General features: G+C 38.6%; 4 protein-coding genes across 5 annotated transcripts; 2 read left to right on the top strand and 2 right to left on the bottom strand.

Moving 5' to 3' along the window:
• The first annotated feature begins 1,145 nt into the window (after positions 1–1,145).
• Positions 1,146–6,072, top strand: narfl (nuclear prelamin A recognition factor-like). The gene is made up of 11 exons (XM_008416804.1): positions 1,146–1,252; positions 2,361–2,456; positions 3,212–3,355; positions 3,459–3,588; positions 3,695–3,829; positions 4,000–4,118; positions 4,523–4,652; positions 4,742–4,814; positions 4,892–5,029; positions 5,154–5,311; positions 5,495–6,072. The coding sequence occupies exons 1-11, from the start codon at positions 1,187–1,189 to the stop codon at positions 5,734–5,736; spliced, it is 1,431 nt and encodes a 476-aa protein (XP_008415026.1). The 5' UTR covers positions 1,146–1,186; the 3' UTR covers positions 5,737–6,072.
• Positions 6,073–6,227: 155 nt separating this feature from the next.
• LOC103469239 (hydroxyacylglutathione hydrolase-like protein) lies at positions 6,228–10,309 on the bottom strand. The gene is made up of 8 exons (XM_008416805.2): positions 9,927–10,309; positions 9,614–9,678; positions 8,999–9,116; positions 8,810–8,918; positions 8,567–8,670; positions 8,108–8,209; positions 7,650–7,729; positions 6,228–7,437 (listed from the first exon to the last, which is right to left on the bottom strand). The coding sequence occupies exons 1-8, from the start codon at positions 10,029–10,031 to the stop codon at positions 7,248–7,250; spliced, it is 873 nt and encodes a 290-aa protein (XP_008415027.2). The 5' UTR covers positions 10,032–10,309; the 3' UTR covers positions 6,228–7,247.
• A 958-nt stretch (positions 10,310–11,267) lies between these two features.
• LOC103469241 (hydroxyacylglutathione hydrolase, mitochondrial) lies at positions 11,268–15,468 on the bottom strand. Of its 2 annotated transcripts, none has more exons than XM_008416808.1 (9): positions 15,379–15,468; positions 14,739–14,923; positions 13,513–13,577; positions 13,261–13,378; positions 13,059–13,167; positions 12,862–12,965; positions 12,346–12,447; positions 12,149–12,228; positions 11,268–12,025 (listed from the first exon to the last, which is right to left on the bottom strand). In XM_008416808.1, exons 2-9 carry the CDS (start codon positions 14,841–14,843, stop codon positions 11,926–11,928), a joined length of 783 nt encoding a protein of 260 aa, XP_008415030.1. In that variant the 5' UTR covers positions 14,844–14,923; positions 15,379–15,468; the 3' UTR covers positions 11,268–11,925. The 2 variants fall into 2 exon arrangements, with proteins under 2 accessions (XP_008415030.1, XP_008415029.1); XM_008416807.2 differs by having other exon boundaries at positions 15,277–15,445.
• Positions 15,469–16,358: 890 nt separating this feature from the next.
• Positions 16,359–18,140, top strand: fahd1 (fumarylacetoacetate hydrolase domain containing 1). The gene has a single exon (XM_008416806.2). It carries the CDS (start codon positions 16,584–16,586, stop codon positions 17,238–17,240), a length of 657 nt encoding a protein of 218 aa, XP_008415028.1. The 5' UTR covers positions 16,359–16,583; the 3' UTR covers positions 17,241–18,140.
• The last annotated feature ends 1,821 nt before the right edge of the window (positions 18,141–19,961 follow it).

The following is a 19,961-nucleotide window of genomic DNA, read 5'->3' as shown; positions in this document are numbered from 1 at the left end:
GATTTCACTCAGAGAAAGCAATGGTATGTCCTGGATGTCTTGGTCAAAACAACAGTATTAATAACATAAGAATACTTTCAATTAAAAAATACTGTTTATCCCAAAAGGAAATTAAATGTTGACATAACTTATAAGTATCTTTAAAAAGTGGACGGTGATGCTGTGGGCAGGAATCGGCCGTWGCAGTCAGTCTTGCAACACATCTGAGGAGGCCTCTGACAGAAGACCTGCTGTGTGACAGTCTCTTTTCCACAGTAACACATCCTGGTTGACATCATAAGATTTGGTAAGTTTGTTAATTCACCTCATTTACTTTTATTGCTCCTCTGTAAATATCTGTCTGGCTGCATAGTTAAAAGACAGGCAGAGAAATGTTTAGGAGTCAACAAAAAAGTGCCACTAAATAGGGTTCCTTACCATYTTCTTTTGAGCTAATTGTTTTAATTTTACATTGACATATTTGTTATTYAGTTGAGGTATTTCTGTCTCTGTTTTTTTCAAGATTMGTGTGTATGGTTGAAAACAAGGACTGATTAAAAAAAAGGTGTTACCAAGATAAACAAACAGACTAAAACATTTTGAATCTAGTGTTGACACAGCAGCATCTTACCTGATCATAGAAACAAGATTCAACAATTGAAAATTAGGAGATGTTCTGTAAACATTTGATCAATGATATTGGGATGTTGGCTGTGATCTTGAACAACTCGATGGTCAAATTAAATAGTCTTGTTGTGGTTCTCACAGCTTGCTTTTGGGAAAACAACACAATATGGCAAATATCATCTAAGTTTTTTCCACAAACCCTCCTTCTTTMATCTTCAAACATTTGTTGTAGAGTTCACAATGTAACGTTGAGATTAAAGTCAACATTCAAGTTAAAGAAGATATTTAGTGAAGGTAATAAAGGATTTGTTTTAATCTTATTTTCAACAAATAACATTACAAATATAGATTTTTTTTATTTGTATCTAAGCACCTAAAGTATATTTTAGTAATTCAAACCATATTATGATTACTATTTTTCTCTACGATAATGTAGAAGTACATTTAAGTACATCTGATGAAGGACCAACAACTGAAAAAATTCTCAGAGGTGAGCTGTTGCGCAGCTTTTCCAGTTGTGGATAAAGTTGAATCAAGACTTCGCGACACTAATATAAACAACAACTTTACGGCAGTGAGTATGGCGTCTCACTTCAGCGGTGTCCTGCAGCTGACAGATCTCGACGATTTTATCACSCCGTCGCAGGTCGGAAACTTTAACTAGTRTAGCATAACGTTACCGGATATTAATTTTGGTAGAATGAGATAAATATTAATGATTCGTCGGCTTTTTGAGTCTGATTTTAGTAGCGTAAAAACATGGTGAAGTAGCCAGCAATCGGATGTGTAGTTGTTCTTGTCGCCTGTGTTAGTTGTTTGAGAAGYGACCCATAAGTAGCACCAACAGTGAACTATTGTTGTCTAAAGATAATCATAAATCGATGTTTACCGTTTGGTTGGGGCGTTGATGCCTCCAAAATACASCCTTAAAAACACGATAAACCGCCGTTAGCTTGCTAATGATAAGGGGGTGATGTAAGAAGACTGAACTAAGCCCATCTCTGATAATTTGTGATAATAATACTCTCAGCTTGTGGTTACTTGAAGTCTCTAATTTAAGAACATTAGTGCTGGCACTGACMATTTTACTGTGATGACTCACTGAGATTTTTGTTTTAGAAATATTAAGAAACAAACAAAACATTCAGCACGCCAATCAGGAAAATTGTAGTTTATTTAAAACATATTTTCCAGTTAAGCTCAAATGTTCAATAAACCTTGTTCAGTTTCGATGCATCGACATRCATTATTTGATGTACTGACACAAATAATGATGTAACTTACAAAGCTTTTAGTGTGTTAATGAAACCATTTATCTCCTTGGACTGATATTTACAGATTATAGCAGTGAACTAAAAGGTAACGTGGCCAATTTAAAACTGAATTGATATTTTAGAATCCTATCTAACCAAAATAACAATACACATTTCCCTCTTAGCTCCCATCCAACTCTATTCTCATCGATAGAAACGTAATCAGAGCAAAGATGGAACAAACCAATGCTTATAATAAAGCTACCTTGATTAAAATAATCCTGTTAATCTGAAGATACAACATTGTTTATGGCTGGCACATTTTAAAATGTGATGACATGAACACACAAACAAAAAGTGAGACAAGGTTCCAGATTTTTTTTTCTTATTCCTTTTTCTGTCTTGATTGCTGCTGAAATGATGGAAAACCTTATTGTTGTGGTTTAAGAAAATCCAAAAATATTTAGTTTCATATTTGCCCTCTTGTTTCTGTTTTTGTAGGAATGTGTCAAACCAGTCAAAGTAGAGAAGAAACAAGGTAAATCTGTGGCCAAAATACAGATAGAGGATGACGGAAGTTATGTGCAAGTCAACCAGGTGGGTATCACGACTCGACGGCATCATGACATTAAAAAACATGTTATTAYTGTGTTGTGCTCACTGTTACATGCGCTTTGCAAACCTGGATGGCTTAGTTTATCTAAATTTAAAGGAACTCTGGTTGTGTTGGCCTAATGCTAAACCTTCACCATTAGAAGCACCTCTAGTAAAACTAACACAACTAATAAAAAGGCTAATTCAGATCATCTGGGTGATCATTTCAGAGTTTCATGTAAAAAAAAAAAAAAATACATTGGTTTTGAATTTTGTTTGCATAATTCCATTTTACTTCATTTGCAAACAATTTCACACAGAGCAATGTGCAAAGGTCCAAATTATTGCACAAGACGGCACACGCTGCAATGCACAGCACTTTGTACTAAAAATCGGTTCACCTGCAGCTGCTCATGGTGCTGCTGTTTATCGAAGCTGTGTTGGCTGAAACCGATGGTAGAGGCATACAGTTTTTACACTTTTTAGTACAAATTCTTGTGTGCATCCGACTCCAGATGTGATCTCAATGGTGATGACATTATAATAGGAAAACTGCAGGTTTTAAGACATGTAAGCCAAGCACTGAAAGAATATGAGTGCCATGGTTGGCACTCATAAATAAAGTTCTCCAGATTTCTCATGACGCAGAAGTGCTTGAGCAATCGATGATTCCTGATCCTGTATGAYTGGATCTTTTCCCACAATCTGTCGTTAAACTCTTATTGGTGTCTTTGAACTAAACTCATTTGTTGTTGAAGGATGGAGGAAAACAGAAGCTGGAGAGAGCAAAGATCACGCTAAACGACTGCTTGGCCTGCAGTGGCTGCATCACTTCAGCCGAGAGCGTCCTGATCGCGCAGCAGAGTCACGAGGAGCTTTTAAAAGTGCTGCGGAACAACAAGGTAGAGCTGCGATGTGTTACCGGGAATAGTTCTGTAGCACTGTTTATGATCCTGAATTTGCTGTTATCGTTTTCTGTCTGCATCGCGTCGACTTCCCACGCAGACCAAAGAGACGGAGCAGAAGGTTGTAGTGGTGTCGGTATCGCCCCAGTCCAGAGCCTCCCTTGCAGCACATTACAACCTCAGCAGTAGTGAGGCTGGCAGAAAGCTCACTTCTTTCCTCAAAGGCCTTGGTGTGTACTTTTTTTATTATTATTATTATTATTTTTTATCAATTATTAAATGACACCTAAATGAGGCAGACTAATTTCGTCTCTGCGATGTCTTGTTGTCTTCCAGGTGTTCATCATGTGTTTGACACCAGCTTCAGTCGAACGTTCAGCCTGCTGGAGAGTCAGAGGGAGTTTGTGGAGCGTTTCAGTCGGAAAGAGCAGGACAGCAAAGCCGTGCCCATGCTGACATCCGCCTGTCCAGGTACAGCAGGGGGGGGAAAAAAACGTAGTATGCGCACAAAACTCAACAAATTATGTCAAAGTAGTTGTGGGGAGAGAATACTAAAATAACTTGTTGAAGCAGGAAATAATGTTAACTCTATTCACTAGTTCGTAAAATAAAACTAACGAAAATTACAAAAATGCATGCAGGTTGGATCTGTTATGCAGAGAAGACTCACGGCGACTATATTCTCCCGTACATCAGCACCACTCGCTCTCCACAGCAGATGATGGGCTCTCTGGTGAAAAGCTATTTTGCTGAACAGCAGGTATGCTTTGGAGCTGACATAAAGTGCCAAGCAAAAGTATTCTTAYGTATTGAACTTTTATTTTTACACTTTGTCRTGTTGCGACCTCAAACTTCAATGATCTTCTTTCCAGAAATGATGTAACAGTGTTACAAACAACAATGTTACCACTGTTGTGRTGGTGCAACAGACTTATATCAAAGCACATGTATGTGCTAGAATGGCCTAATCAAAGTCTAAAGCGAAATAAAAATGAGAATCTGTGGCAGGACTATAAAATRTATTGTYCGTCCAATCTGACTGAGCTCGATTTAGTTTGGAAAGAGATTGTGAAACTGCGACATGAATACTTTTGCAAGGCACTMAACGTAACTRCAGATAACAGAGAAGAGTTGTTGRTCTGTCTGTGGTTGTTTGTCTCTTAGGGTCTTGGTCCACAGCAGATCTACCACGTGGCTGTGATGCCCTGCTTCGACAAGAAACTCGAGGCATCACGCTCCGACTTCTACCTGASCAAAGCCGAGACCCGAGAAGTGGATTGTGTCATCACTTCTGGTACACCAACTGCCCTCATTCTGTCTTTTTTTTTTTTTTTTTGCTTATGGAAATAAAACACTAAAAATCTCTCTTTGCGGCTGCTGCAGGAGAGGTTCAGAAAATGTTGGAGGAGCAGAATGTGTCTCTTTCTGATGTTGAGCCTGCAGCCCTGGACACAATGCAAGTTTTATCCCGTTTTGATGTACTGCTCTCGATCCTTGCAGAATTTAAACCCACACGCTGTGTGTTTCACGCAGGTTCAGCAGTGTGTGCGGGGATGAGTTCCAGAGCCACGCTGGGAGTGGYTCGGGAGGCTACCTCCATCACGTGTTCACGTATGCTGCCAAGCAGCTGTTTGGGGAGGAGGTGAAAGAACTCACCTACAGCACGCTAAGGTGAAGGAGGCCTTCAAAACGAATGATCATTTCACATCTTCTGATCATAAAGGATCTGTTTTTAATTACAAAAAAAAACATGATTATGTCTCACTATTTTTGTATTCTCCACTCTGTGATGCAGGAATAAAGACTTCCAGGAGGTGAGACTGGAGAAAGACGGTGCCGTCCTGCTGTGTTTCGCCTCGACTTATGGCTTCCGCAACATTCAGAACCTCGTGCAGAAACTCAAGAGGGGAAAGTCGCCCTACCACTTTGTGGAAGTTATGGCCTGTCCGTCAGGTAAACGGGAGAATATAGTTTTAGTTCTAGTCCCAGGGGCTTCTTTCATAGTTCTGCGTATTGATGAATCACATCTTGGTTTTTATCAATCTTTGCTACATTAATCCCTGCTCAACATGTCTCACATGTATAAAAATAAGATCTTCTTGTCAAACTTAACATGTCTGATTTGTTGACCTGCAGGCTGTCTAAATGGTGGTGGGCAGGTGAGGCCCTCATCCAGTCAAAACCAAAAGGAGCTTCTCCAGCAAGTCGAGGAACTCTACAAGGCAGAGCGCCCCCTGTTGCCAGAAAACGACACCCGCGTGGCTGAGTTGTATGAAAGCTGGCTTCGCACCCTGGGAGCGGAGAGAGCCAAAGAGCTGCTACACACACAGTTCCACGCTGTGGAGAAAATGACCAACGGGCTCACTATAAAGTGGTGATCTGTGCTGTTGTCTAGCCAAGATGATGTTTGCAGACTTCAGCTTTCGTCCTGACAGAGATGCACATTTTTGATTGTTCTTTTAGGTCTTTTTTTTTCTTTTCCTGTGGGCCTGGTAGTGTGGAATACCAGATTATAAACCAATGCCTCTGCACTGAATGTATGTAACTATTTACCCGTTGTCCTCTTAATTAGCTAGTAATGTATTTTGTGTGCAACCTGTTACATTCTAAACATGTCATTTCCAATCATAAATAGGTAAAATATGATCACCCTTTGTTAATTATATGTAAATGTATAGTTTGAAAACAAAATAAACAATTATTTAATTATTCAAGTGTTGCATACCAAAGTGTGTTCTTTTGCGTTTACTGTACTCAGCTTATTGTGTAGGTTTGCTCAAGTCTGATTTTGAGCAAGAGTGACCTATATCTTATTCCTGATACAGGAATTAGATAAAGGTCTTATTAGAAAGAAAGAGTTAGGAAAGTATATCCCTCTTTTTTTATTTTTCCAGATTGAAACAACTTTGAGATCACATTTCTTCAATCAGTCTTTGTTCATTTTATTCAAGTATGGCATGTTTAGCTGCAGGTAAAACAAAAAAAAACTATTCACAATGACTACTTCTGCAGCTTAAAAAATACTTTTTTTTGAGTACTTTTAACTTGACAATTTTGRCCCCACATGGATAAAGTTTGGACATCTTGGAAAACAGTATTCTCACACAACAAAGCTAGTGTTGTTTGTGCCGTCCACATTTGGAAACATCTGAATTCAGATAAATTCACATTTAGAGGCCCTACTGTAAATTGCTGCACAATAATTATATTTATCTGTGATTTACTGCTAAAGTTAATGGAGTTTTCTGTATTTTATCCGTGTACAAAAATGTGAATGGCCAATATAATATTTACTGTAACTCTCGTGATCAACATTCTATGTTTTTAGAAGCAATAGGAATTTTTTATTTGCATTAACTAAAAGCAATCTGAACTGTTTTAAATATTTCCGTCARAATACTATGAACCAATGTCATCTCATCGGCCCATGCTRACTTTACAGTAAATATTCTATTGCCTTGTGACATTTTCGTTTTTTAATATTYGCATGTAATTTTGGTTGCATTAAATTTCACTCTWATGTCAGGACTTTTCTACCAATAAAATGTTCTGCATAATTAAATCAGAACTAGTATTTGGGCTTCTGAAAATTTCCTAAAAAACATTTACAGAAATAACTCATCCTGTACATTTAGGCATTTACTCCACATTCAAACTTTACATTTATTAGTGTTGCTATGGATGGACGGATCTGACCACAGATTAYGAGCCATAGAAGCAAACAGGGATTTATAGAACAGGGTCGAGCTAATTAGCACAGTTCTKCGTCCCAACCTTGAGTTAAAYGTGCAAAAATGCTGATTTATAACAAAAATATAATCCCACTAATATCTCTTAATTTAAGAGAGACAGCTGCAGCGCTGCCACGGTCTTTAGCGTGATACAACATTCAGTCACCGTCTTTGATCGCTGGACTTAAACGGTCCTTAGAGCTCATGAGCAGACCCCACTGCAAGGCCAAYATGGCTTGAGGCGGAAGTCTCTCCTTGGGCTTCTTGAATTTATCCATTTCCTTTCTCAGGACTCTCATCACCTCTACAGGCTCCATCTTCCCAGTAAACTTCTGCACTGCTTTCTCCCTGCAATAATAATAATAATAATAATAATAATAGAAAAATTAGGACAGATTAAAAACACAGAAACTGAACATTCCAGCTCATATTCTTTTTATATTAAAAGCTAAAGCAATTTTAAGAAATGTTTCTAAATAATTTCATTTAAAAATTACTCATCCAGGCATACCTCTCGTGTTCCATTGAACACTGTATATGAGCTAAACATAAAAACTCACGAGAGGCGGAGAAAAGGATTGTAATCAAACTCCTCCTGCAGTGTGGATGGTACAGTGGGTTTGTCGTCATCATCTCTCGCCTAGCAATGGAGAGCAAAGCATCCATATGGAAGAAATAAATRCAAAAAGATTCRATTATGCGCAGAGCATGTAACACTATTACTATGTCTTAGATTATTAACAAATGACTCAATCTAATTTATACTAAGCAGTACTTGAACAACTATGAGGAAATAAACACGAGAATATACGAGTATTGTTGATTGAAATGTCTTACTGATCATAAAGTCAATTAAATGATTCAGTCGACCTATGAATGAGGCATAGTTTTTCTAAACACAAGCAATTTTTTTATTTTTTTTTTACCCAAAATGCTGTAAAAATGTATCTGAATTGACGTAAAGTATAGAATTATAAACAWTATTATCATTCAACATTTTTTGATGCTTTTTACTCACCCTGGCCCAGCTCAGCATCTCTTTAACCTTCTCGTTCTCTGGCTCCACCAGSAGCGCAAACTTTAGGTTCTTGATTGTGTTCTCGTGTCCACAGAACACTTTCTGTTTTAAAAAATAGATATATTTTAAACAGATTCTTGGAGAGGTTTCTTTTGGTGCACCAAGAATTCAACACACTGCCTGTTGGGCATGAAAGTTTCCCCGACTGATTTGAGCATATTAGGAAAAATGTTTGTGGTTAAAGGAGAATATCAGACACACCGCCGGTTTTGGCAACAATGGAGCTTCCCACATTACTTCCTGCCAGAAGTAACTAAAAGGATTTCAACAAGCAGCTGAAACCACCCATGATCACTATGCCAATAAACAGTGACAGTGTGCCAATCGTAATTTGGTGCGAAAATGGCCTAAAATTAAGTAGTTGGATTTTTTTTTTTTTTGTTTGTTTGACTAACTCACTGTTTCTTGAGGTAGGGAAGCGATCACTTTGGTGAGGTTGTGGTGCATCTGTTCTGCTGTGCCCTCCAAAAACCTCCCACATCCACCAATAAACAACGTGTCTCCTGAAAGCCAAAAGAGAGAATTAGACGACAGAGGTCTATGGTGCCCCAAACAAAACCAGCTAGCGGAGGCATAATTTCTTAACGCAAGAAATGAGAGATTCAACTGGTTATTCAGCCCTTTGCGTGAGCAGACAAAGACCTGTGAACACAGCGGGCGCGTCTGTGCATTCATCCTCCCAGATGTAGTAGCACATATCACCAGAGGTGTGGCAAGGAGTGAACAGGCACTTCACATTGATAGAGTTAAACTGCAAATGGAGAAAATATTGTCATAAACTGCAACCCTGACTGGTAAATGTTTTTAGTGTCAAGGATTACATCCGTTTACCTTCAGTTCCTGAGAGTCTGTGACTTTATCTGTGAGCCCTTTGATTCGATCATCCGCCCCATAAACCTTGAGGCCAGGAACCTCATTCACCAGAGCCTCATTTCCACGAGCGTGATCCCTGCAACCACAAACAAAAACAAAGAAAAACAGTTCAGTTGAACAAATACGATGCAGTTACCAATATTAGGATATACTGAGGTTAAAAAGTTATGGCTTCAAAWCTGCTGACATTTTCCATCATACTGTTTCTAGGGAATGACAGAAAAGTTCTTTTCACAAGATACCGCAGGCAGCGGTAAGTGACTGGTGTGAACTAGACTGGAGAGTAACATCTGTGCATGAGCACTGTCAGAAAGCAACTATGTCTATACTACACTTCTAAGAAGTACACATTTACAAATATTTCTGAATATTGTACCTACACTACAAGCACCACTAACTACTCTTAATAAGATAATGTAGGTATGTAACTACAGCTAATMMGCTCATCAAATTTTATGTGATTAGCTATGGCTCATAGCTAATCACACTTGAATAGAATAGGATAATTTGTCGAATTAAAATGATAACCGACTGAATACGTGTAGTTTGTTTGGACCCATATGCTAATCTTACCAGTGATAATGCGTTGTGAGAACAGCAATGAGAAACAAGCCTTCTCTTTTGACAATTTCCAGCAGCTGTCAAAAAATAAATAAATAAAAACCAGTTAGCCATTACGTTAAAGAAACACTAATAAAATGATTTTTTTTAAATGCAGTATAATAGTTTTGTTATAGTTGGCTTTTACTTTTTTTATTTATTTATTTTTAAATATGTCACTTCAATGTGTTCCTATGGATACAATTTTCTCAGTTAAAAATTGAATAAAATTTTTGTAAAAGTGCCATTATTTTATCTTCCACCGTGAATCCCTTTCACGTCTCACCCGGTGAGGTACAGCGGGGTCCACGGCTATGGCCTGCTTGCTCTGCTCCTCTATCACCAGGTACATGTAGTTGTCCTCCAGGATGGAGATCACCTTCACCTTCATGGCTCTCACGCGCGCATGCACGCACCCTGGCACGCGACGCTTCCACAAACCACAGCACACACCTCCTGTAATATCTGTGCTAATTGGTTATAAACCAATCCACACTCTATACCACACTTTATAAACCCAGCTAGGTTATTAACTATGTTAAACGCTTTCTGCAGCTTGTTTGACAATAATTTCATCAAAACGCATCGACTAACAAAAGGCAAAGTTATTAAAGCTCAGTTTTGCATTCAGACCAGGAAGTTATCATGACCTAATAAAGCCATTGCGTCAAACGTCATTACGCAGACATTTTAATCGAGTCAGACAAATCCAACCGTTAAGAGGAATATATAACTTGGTAAAAAAATCACAGAAATATTCACTGCATATCAGCTTGAATTATTGCTGAGTGTTTATTTTGGGCTTTAATAATTAGTATAATTTCTATTCACATGATGTCAGTCAGAGCTTAAGGCTGTATGAGGCCCAAATCATAATCAGCTACCTCAGCTTAACAAAAATTGATGAAAAATAAATGCATAAAAAAAAAATAACATCTATGTTTTTACAAATGGGAAGATCAGCCGCACAACATATCTTAGTAATTTAACTTGGAATTAGGTATGCATTGCTTTATTCACATTTAATTTACAAGTTTATCAAATTATGTGTAATAAAATAGAATCACCTGCCCTGTGACAGACTGGCGACCTGTCCAGGGTGAACCCTGCCTCTCGCCCGGAACGTTAGGTGAAGATAGGCACCAGCACCCCTCCCGACCCCACTAAGGGACAAGGGTGTAAGAAAATGGATGGATGGATGGAAAATAGAATCACACAGGTAAACACCCACTGGGATTTATTTAGTACTAGGTCTCAATTTTAAATTGACAAAAAACAAAACAAAATAAACATTTATGCTCTCGGAATCAGTTAGTATATTTAACCCTCCTTTTATGTTGTTGGTCAAATTTACCTGTTTTAAAGTTATATTTTTTTTAAACAGTTGAAGGTATTTTTTTTTTTGCATGAAACGTTTTCTATCTGTCTTAATAGACACAGTCTACATATAAATTGAAAATGGTTCATTTTACACATTTGACCCCAAAAATGTCCAATTCTATTTGTTTCCTTGCAACTATGAGACATATTTCATCACACACATACATGCACACACACACACAAGACACCAAAGAAGTACCTTGTCTCATAAAAAAAGATTTCTGACACATCAAAAAACATCCTTCCATTGACTTTCTTCTAACAGATGTCTTTTATTGCTTTTTCCAAAGAACATCATGCGGTGCTCTTTTTAGATTGCTTTACAAACATCCAGGATAGCTAATCAGCAATGCTGACAACACCAACCACTCTTAATAAAATGAGAAATTAAGTATAAGTTCTGCTGCATTTCACTCAAATGAGGCTTTAAGCAAATGTAGAACCAACACAAAGGCAATCAGAGTAAAACTATATTGCTCTTAAATGAGATTATTATTTCATATGAAATCCACTTACAGAAACCATGTACACATATGGCTGATTGTTCCTTACACGGCTCCGTTTCATGAAGTGGGAAAATTTAAACACTGAATGAAAAATGTTAGTACATCAATATATTAATATATTTTTAAGCATTTACAAATTACAAAAAATTCATCTCTTAAAGCCATATATTCTTTAAACCAGTCCCATCACCATCAGCCAAACAAACCTCATAAAACAGGATGAGAACATCTAGTTATTTCACACATCTGAGTCTATGGCGGTATAACTTGGTACATTCAGCAAGGGGTAAATGTAGTGGATCTATTTTAAATGGTGTTGAGGTTGAGTTGTAGTTACTCTTTAAAATAATGTAGAACTTGCAGTGCTTTAAGGGGTTAAAAACAGGAACACCCTGGACGTCACTCCTTCGGGACGCGGAAGTTGTCTTTTTCTTTCCGAAGGCTTCTCATGGTTTCAATGGGATCGGTCTGCTTCACATGGTCTTGAACAGATTTCTCTCTAAAACAAAACATCAAAATGAATGAGAGTGAGTTTGAAAAAAACAAACCAAAAAAAAACTATTTAGTTTTAAATAAACTCCAATCCTCTAATTGAACAAGTGCTCAGTCAGGCTGCACATACTTCACTCTCATAAAGGGATTAAATGTAAATTCATCTGCCAAGGTGGACGGGATAGTTGGCTCTCCATCGCTGCACTTCTCCTGGAGAAAAAAGAAACAAAGAAAGCAAACACACAAGAAGCTCTTAATCTTTACAAAGATTTAGATTTTTTTTTTTTTTAGAAATCTGATTGAAGCGATGGCACAAAATTCCAGTACCTTTGCCCATTCAAGCTTCTTCTGAATGACTTCATTAAGCGGTTCAACATGGCGTGCAAATTTCAGATTGCTGACCGTGTACTCATGGCCACAATAAACACGCTGTAAAGAAAAACAGAAGTTAGGTTCCTCCTGTGATAACAACTAGAAACTATCAGGTTATGTTGCAAACACACAAAAAAATAACAGATTATGATATTTTATTGCCTCRATTATTCTACTTTTGAAGATTCTATGGGGGAAAAAAAAAATCAGCAAATTTATGTTTTAAAATACAACAGTGCGCAATTATGTATATACATGATGTATATACATGATAATTGCAAAAAACAGATGGGATCCGTTTTTCAGATTCAGATTTGTTTTTGTAATTACAATTTCTAACATAAACTTTTAAAAGTAGCGCATTATTTTTTATTTTAGTTCCACAGTTTTGAACAACTACTTTGCGTCAGGTTATCATATAAAATCCCAAGTAAATACACAAATATTTGATTCACATGGTGCTACATTTACCGTTTCGGGAGGAAGACGTCCCAGGATTTCTATCAAGGCTTTGTACATCTGCTCTGCCGTACCCTCGAAGAATTTACCACAGCCGGCCACAAACAATGTGTCACCTGCATGTAGAAAGAAACCCCAAAAAACAAGAGAGATGCAACTTACATTGCATTTAAACAGAACATGTGATAAGGGTCATAGCATTTGCAAACCTGTGAAAACAGCAGGTGGCTCAGAGCTGCTTTCTTTAGTCACATAGTAACAGATGTGGCCGGTTGTGTGGCAGGGCGTGAACAGGCATTTCACACTGAGTGATCCAAGCTTTAAAAAAAATAAAAAATAAAAGGTGAGCTTACCGGGCGGAGTTTACTGTAGTATTATAATAATAAGGAAAGAACAATGCTGCACTCTTACCTTGAAGGTGTTCGAGTGGGAAACTTTCTTCGTTATCGCATCAACTCTGTCATCTCCTCCGTAGACCTTCAGCCCTGGCATCAGCTTCACCATCTTCTCATTTCCACCTGCGTGATCCCTACAAGAGCAGAAGAAGAGGCGCGCTGCAGGTATAAAASATGTATGGATGGATAAAGCCTGAATCGTGCAAGGCCGGTACATGTTTGCATCTGGGTTAAAGTTGTTAATGCTAAACGTTATTACGAAGCATACCAGTGGTGATGGGTGGTCAGAACGGTTGTGAGTTTAACGCCGTGCTTTCTGACAGCTTCCACAACCTGATGAATGGCAGAAAAAGAACTGATGTTATGTTAGAGAGCAAGGCTATGTTAGTGGCGCAAAAACGGCTGGTGAGAGCTAAAATGGGATTCATTCGTGCTGTGAATCAAGCAAGGAGAAACTGATGGTGGAGGCTTTGCGTGTCAGGTCGWGTCACCTGGTGTGAAGAAGATTTTAAGGAATTTGTGTCAATAGAGCCTTGAATGTCTTCAAAAGCACTGAGAATACGAGGTCTTTACATTATACACTGCATAGACCGGGAATGACCATYTCCAGTCCTAAATATCCAGCATCCCCCTTGTTTAACACATTTAAATGAACAACAAACAAAAAAGGAAAATAAGAGACTGAGAATATAAAATTCATACYATATGAATGGTCTATTAACAGGCCTCTTCAAAATGTAATAACACACTGAGGTTATTCAGTCCTTAATGCAGTAGTGTTTAAGCAAAGACACATAAAAAAAAACAACAACAAAAAAAACAGAGTTGAACACCCTCGGCCAAGAAAAACAAAATCTTACTTATTTATCATCTACCAATTTCTACTGCCTCATCTGCTGTAGGGTGGAGGAGGGCTGGGTCTAGAGTCTGTCTGTGTTGTCATAGGGTGAGAGGTGGAGAACGTCACAGGATAAACAGAAAGACACAAGGCAAACAACCATGCACACTTGCTTCTTAAGTTAATCTAAAACTAGGTACTAAATCAACATATCTGCAGCTGGTGGTCAGCGTGATTAATGGTTCTCCAAGTTATCTGAAGTTCAAACTTTCTCTTTGGACTTTGGATGCTTTTCCATTCATTTTCTGTTCATTCTTTTGTCTCCCCCCCAAAAAAAAGTGTTCCAAGGTCAAATTTAAAATGCTTTTTGAAGCAGATGTGTTAATATCAATGAGTCTGCAGTTGCTGTTTTTACTCCAATCACTTGACTGACTGAGTCATCCTCTCAAAATCCCTTCATTTTCGCAAGATGCAGAAATTTCCATCTCATGTTTGAGTCACCACGAGAGAMGTTCTCGAGTTCCAACAGAAATCTACCAATACAGGAATAAAGTGATTTTCAAAGAAAAGGTTTGCAAAACCAACATAAAACCAGCTTATGCTGCTATACAAAAACTTTTACCTATGGCATTTCATTTACCATCACAAGTACAGACCTTTATTGGCTCCACTGGATCAACAATGGCAGCTTCTTTTGACTCTTCATCGATCAGCAGATACATGTAGTTGTCACTGAGCGCTGGCAGAAGTTCGACCCTCATRTTGGMTTGTTGGACCAGGTGGGATTTCCTCACCGTGCTGTGAAGGAGAGCGGCTGTCTGGGCTTTCACTTCCACAGGTGCTTCAAGGAAGGACACAAACACTCTGAGGTTCACTTTATACCTATTATTACTGTGACCGCAGTTTGCTCATTAAAACGTGTTTTATGCTATTAAAAGTAAAAGCATACGGACGGCGTGTTGACGACCCTAAAATTAAACGTTAGCTTTTTTTCAGTTAACATCAGTTACRACTTTATTATACCCGGTTTTGTAAATAAGTATTGTAACAACAATAATACAGAGACAGGCCAGCTGTGTTCACTCGCATCACTGGAGACACAAACGTAAACACATCACCAACATATAATAAGTACGYGACATCGAACTTAATCAGGCTAACATGTTAGCCAACTGTGAAACATTTCGGACATACCAAACTTTAACGCTGTAGCTGCTCCTATCAGAGTGCAGGCACTCCCCACAAGTGACTTGATTAACATTACAGATACTGCAATCTTATCACGGCTGAACTAACCAGAAAAGTTTGGTTTTGGTTCAGTTCCGCCTTCTTATCAACGCCATCCTCGCTAGACATTACCAATCAAATCTTGAAGGTATTTCGTCTAAATAATGATAATTAGTCAGTAAGGACGCATTTGATCAACACTTGCAGTTTATTTTGTTTACGTGATAAACATTTATGTGACAAACATTTATGTGATAAACAGATCAAATGTGAAAATTAATGGTTTCAATCTCAAGTTTTATTTATGTATAGGTTTCCTCTGGCTTGCCGTAGGTTGATTATCAAGTTCTTTGGCATAGATACAGGCGTGTTAGACGCTGCGTAATCTCCTGGTTGAGACGTCGCCGCSATATTGTGAGTGTCAGAGTTAACTCAATAWGTCCTAAACTTATGTTTTTATTATTAGATAATATTTGTGTCAGTGTGCTTGTTTTTGTTATATTCGGTTGAATTTGTTCATTTTCATTTCATTGCATCTTTTTTATTTTTTATTTTATCTTATTTATTTATTTATTTATTTATTTATTTATTTATTTATTTATTTATTCTAATCACCTTAAAATTGTTTGTAAATGTATTATAACCCAAAATAACCCTATATGGATAAAAGGGGGGGTAGAAAGTGATGTAGATATAGATGAATAGACAGGGAAAAAAACGATTCACAAATATATAAATTGACTGATGCACAGAGAAGAATAGATGTGTGGAGAAATGGATGGATAGTATATTTTCAGAAACAAATTATTTTGATTTCCAGATAGTGTGCATATATTATTGAATTTGGGCTGCATGGTTTAACAGCTAGTATCGCTGTCTTGCAATAAGAAGATTTTGGGTTCAAGTCCTGGCCTGTTCTCTATATTCCCTTGGGATAATATGGTCCTCTTAGTCCATATACGTGTGTGTGTGTGTGTGTGTGTGTGTGTCTTGTGTTGACCTCCAATGTACTTTCCAGTGTGTCCCCAACCTTGCACAGACATAGATAACAGATGGGAGAATTATTGAATTTACTGAAATTCTTTCTTTCAAAGGCAAACATGCCACTCGTAATATGGCGGACGTGCTGAAGCATCGTCTGTTCGGGTAAACGAGGCCAGAGCGGCATCTCATTCCTCTATGTCTATGGCTTTATTTAAGGTCGGTCAAAGTTTCCARTGCTGACCTGCTCGTAACGCCACAAACTACATTCACTAAGCTAAMGTTTGCCCACGATGGCAGCGCGGAATATTTCTCGGTTCTGGGAATGGGGACGGAAGATAATTTGCGTGGGGAGAAACTACGCAGACCACGCAAAAGAGCTTAAAAACGCCATTCCTACAGAGCCTGTCCTGTTCCTGAAACCGCCATCTGCATATGTGAGAGAGGGCTCCCCCATCCTGGTGCCTCTGTACAGCAGCAACCTGCACCACGAGGTGGAGTTAGGGGTGGTCATCGGCAAAGGGGGTACAGCCATTCCCCAGTCCGCCGCCATGGAGCACGTAGCGGGGTACGCGCTGTGCTTGGACATGACAGCCCGGGACATCCAGGACGAGTGTAAGTCCAAGGGTCTTCCCTGGACCCTGGCCAAGGCCTTCAACACCTCCTGCCCTGTCAGCGACTTCATCCCCAAAGATCGCATCCCCGACCCGGGGAACGTGAAGCTCTGGCTGAAGGTGAACGACCAGCTTCGGCAGACCGGYTGCACCTCGCAGATGATCTTCTCGGTCCCCTATCTGATCAGCTACATCAGCGAATTCATCAGCCTGGARGAGGGGGATCTCATCCTGACCGGGACCCCTAAAGGGGTCTCCGCCGTGCAGGAGCACGATGAGCTGCAGGCTGGCATCGAGGACGTAGTTGCTATGAATTTCAAAGTGGAGAGACACTAGGATGAAGAAATGCGCAAACTGACTGAGAGAMACCAGCAGATGGCAGCACTGAGCCACAAACTATGATTATTTTTCCCTAATCGGGATTTGATTGATTTATAGATTGCTGCGTGATCAGGGTAATMTAAGYCTGACTCKTATTATCTTMTATTATTTTGTATTGTTAGCTGAACTCAAATCTGCGTCATGGATATAAAAATCTTTTAATGGACGACGTATCAGCAGAGATTTAAAAATGTTGACAAACACGTTGATAACGTGCTTTAAAGATTACATATCTGAAATTTAACTATATGTAAAATTCATATATTATTTACACGTGATTCGTTTTCTGATTCTAGGATAGTTTTTTTTTTTAATCATTAAAAAAAACGTTGATTTTTGTGGCATGAAATTATTTGAGGCATTCCTTTAAGTCACTTCAATACATTTCCATTCCTCCAACTAATTTGATGCTAAATTTCTAGAAAATATAAAATGTGCTCGTTTTTACGTAGCTAAAATTAATTAAAACTGACACTCTGTCCAGCTTTCTACTCCTACAATCAGACAAAGATTTTAAGAGAAGTGACAAAATTCACCTTCATAGCGACAAAACTGTGGCTAAAGATGTTAGTAAAGTATGGACTTTCTCCAGACTTCATTCCTACAGTACATGTGTAGTGAGAGCAGAGGCTCTGAGGTGCCAAGCTGCTGCCAAAACCCATGAAGGATTATAGGATGGATAAAGTAGTGGGCCAAAATCCCTGATGTGTGCAAACCTGGTGACCAACTATAAAAACATCTCTCTGCTTCGCTTGCCAATGAAAGAAAAAAAATTCTCAAAGCCAAGTGCTAACCCATGTTTTGTTGGGAATCAATCACCCTCTTTCACTCAGTGGCATGCAAATCAATTTGAACTTCTACGAAATGTGCTTCTTTTTTTTTTCAGATCTTCGGTTAATTCGCTCTCTGTTTTTAAGTAAATGCTTTTTTTGTTTGTTTGTTTGTTTGTTTCTTTGCAAGTGAGCCAACTTACAAAATCCAACCCTCACTGCATTTCCAGAAATGTATGTTTGGCTTTCAGCTTCATTTGTGTAAAATAGCTGTATCAGTAAAGGAATTTTTTTTTTTTTTTAAGGACACATTGTAGGAAATTACCCCTTTTATATAGTTTTTACTATATTCTGGATTTGCTGAGATCAATTTTCCTGCAACGGCTGGATTAAATCACACTCAGTCCTCTGCTCAAAGTGAGAAAAACAATGCCAACACGTAACAAATTACCAGCAACGCCTCAGTGCTTAAATAGCAATATCGATGTGTGCCTCTAACATAACATAACCACATTGTTGAGAGGTGCCTTTTAACAGCTTTCCCAGGTTCGGGCGCTGTTCTCCCACGGGCTTCTCTCTTTTCAACATCAAACAAAGTCTCCATCAACCTGTCCCAGGCTCCTTTGCTGTAACCCGAGTCAGAAAACATCATCATGCCTCACCTGTAGGGCATGTTGTCTGGAAGACTCACCTACCCCGGTCGTCGGGGAACACATGTGTCCGTCATTCCAACATTTATCAGAAAATTTAATAAGAGCTGGGAGCTGGGAAGCATATCCACAGACCAGTTTCCCCCACCGCCACCACAGAGTAAGAGTGGAGCTTTGTGTCACTTATGTTCACAGCAGATGTTGTCTTTTATGAGATATGAATCATACGACTCCTCTCCTTTTGTGTGACTGGAGGTATTACCTTCTCCCGGCTATTAACAAAGGCTTCAAAGCCATGAGCCCGGCTCTGATTTAACGCTCACCACATTAACCGGGGATGTTGTCATCAAGCCCCGGCCCAAAAAGGTATATTTGACTCTTCTGAGGGCAGCCTGGATTACACGGAGACCACAGGTTGGTTTCCGATCTCACACAAGCCAACGGTGACGTCAGCCTGGAGAAAGCAGAGCCAAACCGTGGCGCTGCCAGGGGAATGAAGACATTAGAGGACGTTTTCACGCACCTGTCAGCGTAGCTTTGGTACCGTGTCCCATGCATGAGTTGTTGTTGAGGGTCAAACAATCCCAAGACAGGATTTTAACAGAGGTATTAAAAAAAATAAATAAATGAAAGTATTATTTCAATACCTGAAAAATTAWACCTTCCATAAAAACTACGGTGAATAAAATTAATATTATTAAAAATAAAGAAAAAACGAAATAAATATTCATATGAAGAAACAAAATATAGATATAGTACCATGAAAATGAATAAATATTAATATAAATACAATCCATAAATATGAATCAGTGACGTGCGGTCAGGTGAGGCAGAGCCTCACCCGTCATCGTGGAAAAATAATATATAATAATAAAATCATTTATAAAGATATTTCACCCTGTGGTTTGTACTATACATTACCTATTTTTCATTTAATTTAACCAAATCTGATATAATTTTTTCTTAAAAATCGCTGAATTTTCGCATTTTCCAATTCAAATGGTTAGAAGCGAAGCCGGTGAGGCAGCAGCGAGCTGAGCCTCACTTGGGATTGCGCAACCTCTCTCTAACTGCACCGGTCTCTCTATGAGAGCATGCTCCTCCTGTCTGTACGTCGCCAATAAAATGGCTAAAAACATTTAATGTATGAACAGATTTTCCATAATTTAGCTTATGTATTTAATGTACTGTGTTTTTATTGTCACCAACTGTGTGTGTAACGTGTTTTGTGTGCTGAGGAGGAGCGATCAGAAACA

Source organism: Poecilia reticulata, linkage group LG8, assembly GCF_000633615.1.
Source record: "Poecilia reticulata strain Guanapo linkage group LG8, Guppy_female_1.0+MT, whole genome shotgun sequence".
NCBI lineage: Eukaryota > Metazoa > Chordata > Actinopteri > Cyprinodontiformes > Poeciliidae > Poecilia > Poecilia reticulata.
This window is presented reverse-complemented; position numbering and strand designations above follow the sequence as displayed.